The sequence below is a fragment of the Schistosoma mansoni genome, chromosome 1 (genome assembly GCF_000237925.1).
Source record: "Schistosoma mansoni strain Puerto Rico chromosome 1, complete genome".
Taxonomy (NCBI): Eukaryota; Metazoa; Platyhelminthes; class Trematoda; order Strigeidida; family Schistosomatidae; genus Schistosoma; species Schistosoma mansoni.
The window spans coordinates 43,345,068-43,349,922 of record NC_031495.1 but is presented as its reverse complement, the minus strand read 5'-3'; the positions used below and the strand labels follow the sequence as shown (position 1 = coordinate 43,349,922).

Here is a 4,855-nt window from a genome sequence, read left to right as displayed (position 1 = left end):
CAGTTGTCTACGCGAAATACTCAACATCCATTGGCCGGATACTATCAGCAACAGCGTTTTATGGGAGAGGACAAACCAGCTTCCAGCTGAAGAGGAAATTAGGAAAAGACGTTGGAAGTGGATCGGACATACATTAAGGAAATCACCAATGTGCATCACGACTCAATCCCTAACTTGGAATCCGGAAGGGAAGCGGAAAAGAGGAAGGCCAAAGAACACACTACTCCGGGAAATAGAAGCAGATATGAAGAGGATGAATAGCAACTGGAAAGAACTGGAAAGGAAGGCTCAGGACAGAGTTGGATGGAGAATGCTGGTGAGCGACCTATGCTCCTCGACGAGGGGTAACAAGCGTAAGTAAGTAAGTAAGTAAGTAAATACAGTTACTACCCAATCAAGTCCCTAATAAATGTATTGATAAAATAATTACACAACATACAAAGACGAAAAGTGACAAGTGGTTGGTATCCATATCTCGACAGCAGTAATAATGATTGATTGATTTATAAGAAAATACCTGGTGACTAGTTTTGTTGAGTGAATCCTTGTGAGCTTTCACTTTTTTAGCTTGATTATGATAGTAATTAGCTGCCATATCACGAAATTCATCTTCTAATCTGTGTAAAACAATAAACTTATTAGTCAATATGAAATATATAATCTAGTATAATATAATATTATATATATATATATATTATTGAAGGGATTTTATAATGTATTAGATCTAAAATAACCAACTTGGTTTGCTTTTTGAATCTCTGAACTTAAAACAGGTACGAAGTCGTAGCTTTGAATGTTTAATACTATGATTACCGATAGACTGTGAATACCCAAATGCGGTCAACAATGAATAGGTCTCGACTATCTTTCCATATACTCTCATAAATCCAAATGTGGGTGATATGAAGCTCACTTATTAAGTGAGTGTTTTTCATAGAGATGGAAGAGTATATGCGAGTTCCTCGTGCTTAGTATGACTCATGAACATGACCTCATTTGCTGAATTTAAAAAACTCCAAATCAATGGTGGGAAGCAACTGCTAGAACTAAACTGCAGAGACGAATGTGTGCTCGATATCAACCATTTCACTTTTTATATATAACAAAAAAATTTGCACAAAATGACATAGGGATAAGCATCACTAAAAATGAGACGTTATGAGGAAATAGAAGAGAGAAAATCACATTATAACAAAAAGAACAGGGACATTAACAAGAAAAAATTCAAGTATAAACACAAGCAAGATGGACTTCGTTCCAAGAAAATTCCAATTTCTTATGTAGGAAACTATAAAATTACACCATGATCGACACCAGCTTGTATCCTGACCTGTGTCTATTAACGTCACAAGCAAACGATATGAAAAATCTTTATGGCCATACGCAGAGAAATTATTGATTGTTATTAATAGCTAATCGCCAACCGAAAATAAATCATTTTATTCTATACTTTAATATCTAAGCGAACTGTAACTTTTCTATAATAAATCTTTGTTTGCTCGAACAGAAATATCGAGTAAAACGCATTGGCATAATGAGTTCAGCAGATTACATTACTGTTTGAAAGCTGACTGACTTAAGGGAACCTGGCACCGAGTAGTTAAATTTTGAATGCTGAATGTTTCTTGCATCTACTCATGAATTTAGATAGATAATGTTAAGCAGTGACGGAAAATAAATGTTGCTCGTTCGACTGAAAATTATGTTTTGTAGTTCCATATTTCCATTTTACAATCTACCTACATTAATTTAAATACACAAGAGTGCATGTATCGCTGTAAATCAACTAGAAACCATACCTTGTAATGCATCCATAAAGTAAGTTTGTATGCGACAAAACAAACAAATTCTTTCCTGGAAGATCACACTCATTACAAAGAGATTGAGCTCGGTCCATGGCATTAAGATCTTCACCCAAAGGTAAGGGGGCACGTTTCTGTATAAGAATGACCACTAATTTACTCTCGCGACCAGCAAGTTTTGATCTAAATTCAGTTTCCATGAATAAATAAGAGAAAACAAAATACCAACCGAACAGTTGCCACCATTTGAGCGCATTCAGTTGACTTTTCTCCCCATTGTGGTTCGTCCCAATCTAGATCGTAAAATAAAGCAACGAATGCAGGTATTTCTTCAAGATGCTTTTTCATCCAACCAGTTTTGAGTATGCCTTTTGGCATAAGCCATTCATATGAAGCCAGTTGCTGAAATATAAATAGACATTAAAGGAAAACTCTTGCAAATTTTAGGGAAGGTGAAACATATTCATAAATCTTGAAATCACAGCTAAGATGAACTTTTCACATTTCAGATAAATAAACATCAATGATTGTTTACATCAGCTAACGAAAGCTCAAAAATATGGTCTTTCTGGAAGATTATTTACCAACAACACACACAACCAGCCGATGACTGCTCGATCATTTTAACGAGAAATAAGCTAATATATAATTTCTAAAAGAATTAAAAGATGATATATCATTCAAAACTATTAGCCCTACTAATAAATACTGATATTGTAATAAGAAGTCAGAGTTAATCTGAAAATTGTGATTTGACAGACTTCAAGTCAGAGATTAAGCAACCATAAGATCAGTTTGTCAGAAGGCTGAACGCCGTATAAATGACTATCATATCCCATTGTATTTACCGATTCACAAACGTGTGACAACACACATAAATGGGGAGGAGTAATCAAATTTCGCAACCAAAAATGTGATGAAACATGCTCCAAAATAGCATAATGATCAATAAGCCTTGGATGCTCCAATAAACCACTATATTCCTCGATCCCAAAACATAATTGAAACACGTCATGGGACCGCCGTAGCAGCTTTAAAGGCTGGTATAGAGACTGTTAGGGGTGAATTGTTAGGCTTGTATAAGCATTGGTTATCAGAAAACTTAGTCATCCTTTAAATACGAAAAGTGTTCGTTCTAAACTTGAATCTCTCTTGATAATATTTAATCCGTTTCAAGATCTAGGGAGATATGACAACTTAGTTTTCTAGTCTAGGCTATTGTTTCCCTACCTTATATTTTAATTACCGCCCTATATTTACTGAGATTTTATTTAATTGACTTTTACTAGTTCTTTGAATCTCAATGTCTAAAATTAAATACAGAAATAATTGGATAAAAAACTTCGTTATTTGGATATTTTGTTCACTGACGAGAGAAAGTCACACGAAAACCAGGACTTAATGAAAGGTCTATTGCGCAATGAAAAATTGGGTACTATTGACTACTGGAGCTTCATATATTAAGAACTATGAACTAGAACTACAAGAATCTTATCAAGCTATCCTTATGAAGAAGTTATGGGAACTATATCTACTTGTTTTGACCGAGTAATTCCAACGCATATGTCCATGGGAACTCATTTCGCCAGGAGTGAATATATGGAATCATTTATAAGGGATTATGTGAAACTTGATACAAAATGTATTTGGCTTTATATTGCACTATTTTACTATTCCGAACAAAATACTGAAGTGAGGAAAATAAAAACGATTACAACCAATATCCATTACTCCATGGTGATGGCTATTCCAACAATAAAATATAAAAGCATATAACCAACTTATATAAGACAAGCGTGTTTCGTCCCATTTGGGACGAATATAAACATAAGGATAACCCAGACCCTTCCTAGCAATCATATAACCAATTGCACAACAAGACCCTAAGAAACAATAATTAAAACTAACAACAAACCTTGTACTTTGGCTTTGGAAACTGGTGGTCGACTGATTTGCAGCGAAATTTAAATGAATCTCGGTCATGGCTTTTACTAGTATTGAAGGCTCTCCAAATAGACCGATGGACTTGGTTTTTTTCCGTATCCAAACCGGAAAATACGATGAGAGGTTTAGGCTTGCAGCAAAGCTCCATCCGGGAGTTTGTCAATGTACTCCATTTTTAGATATGTATAACAAGAAAAGTAACTTGGTGACTCAACACTAGATAGATAAAAGATAATGGGAACATACTAAGAAAGTAGGAAGGAAACTAGACAGCTTTCAGAAATTTCAACACAGTAGAAGAATGAGTAAGAATCTCCGGTGTCCCTGAAACTCGCATGAGTATTTTTACTAAACTTTGAATAAGAGGTGTGAGTTTTTGACTCGAGAGCAACTTTGTGGATGTCGCATCTCGCTTTGAATGTACTAACAGAAGATGCTGATATTACGTGTTCTCGTAAAGAATCCCAGTAATTCACTACAGTTTTGAGGTCGCTGCTTATTATGACTCCTAGACCTTTATAGCCCATTACTTTAGGTGACACAACCCCACATATTGTGTAGTAATACGAATCGTCCTAGTTACTTATTTGCATCACACTTCTGTTAAGGTTAACTTCTAATGATCACTTACCCATCAATGCAACCAGTGGATTTTAGTCGTCCTGTAATATTATCCTATCTCAAATACAGTGTATGCGTCTACAAATTTTTATGCCTTCTGCAAAGAGTAGAACAGATGAATTTGTTAGTAGGTAAGTTATTTACACAAAGTGAAAACAGAAAGATCTAGGATTGTAACATGGCTAACTCCACTTTTCACAAATCCCCACATTGACAGAACCCCATCTACCCGTACCTGTTGTCTTCTATCATTAGAAGTCACTTATCCAGTCTATGATTTCACAACGGATTCCAAAACTCTCCAGTTTTAATTCGAGACCCAAACGAGAGACTTTGTCAAAGCCTCTACTTGGATCTATGAAAATCACATATACAGGATCATTCCAATCTTTAGCTGCAACCCAATCTTCTCTTGCAAATAGCAAAATTGTTAGGCATGATAGGCCTCCGCTCCCCGCTTTATAAACCAGACTATTGCGTCTTTCCAG

The 4,855-nt window shown here is 35.4% G+C and overlaps 1 protein-coding gene across 1 annotated transcript in view; it reads right to left on the bottom strand.

Moving 5' to 3' along the window:
- Positions 1-3,990, bottom strand: part of Smp_143240 (hypothetical protein) — a gene marked incomplete at both ends in the record, with an annotated part of 45,021 nt that extends 41,031 nt beyond the window's left edge. Inside the window, 5 exon segments of the mRNA XM_018794515.1 lie at positions 518-617; positions 1,800-1,985; positions 2,032-2,204; positions 3,718-3,921; positions 3,925-3,990. Of these exon segments, the coding sequence (XP_018648920.1) occupies positions 518-617; positions 1,800-1,985; positions 2,032-2,204; positions 3,718-3,921; positions 3,925-3,990 (729 nt within the window).
- Between the last annotated feature and the right edge of the window lie 865 nt (positions 3,991-4,855).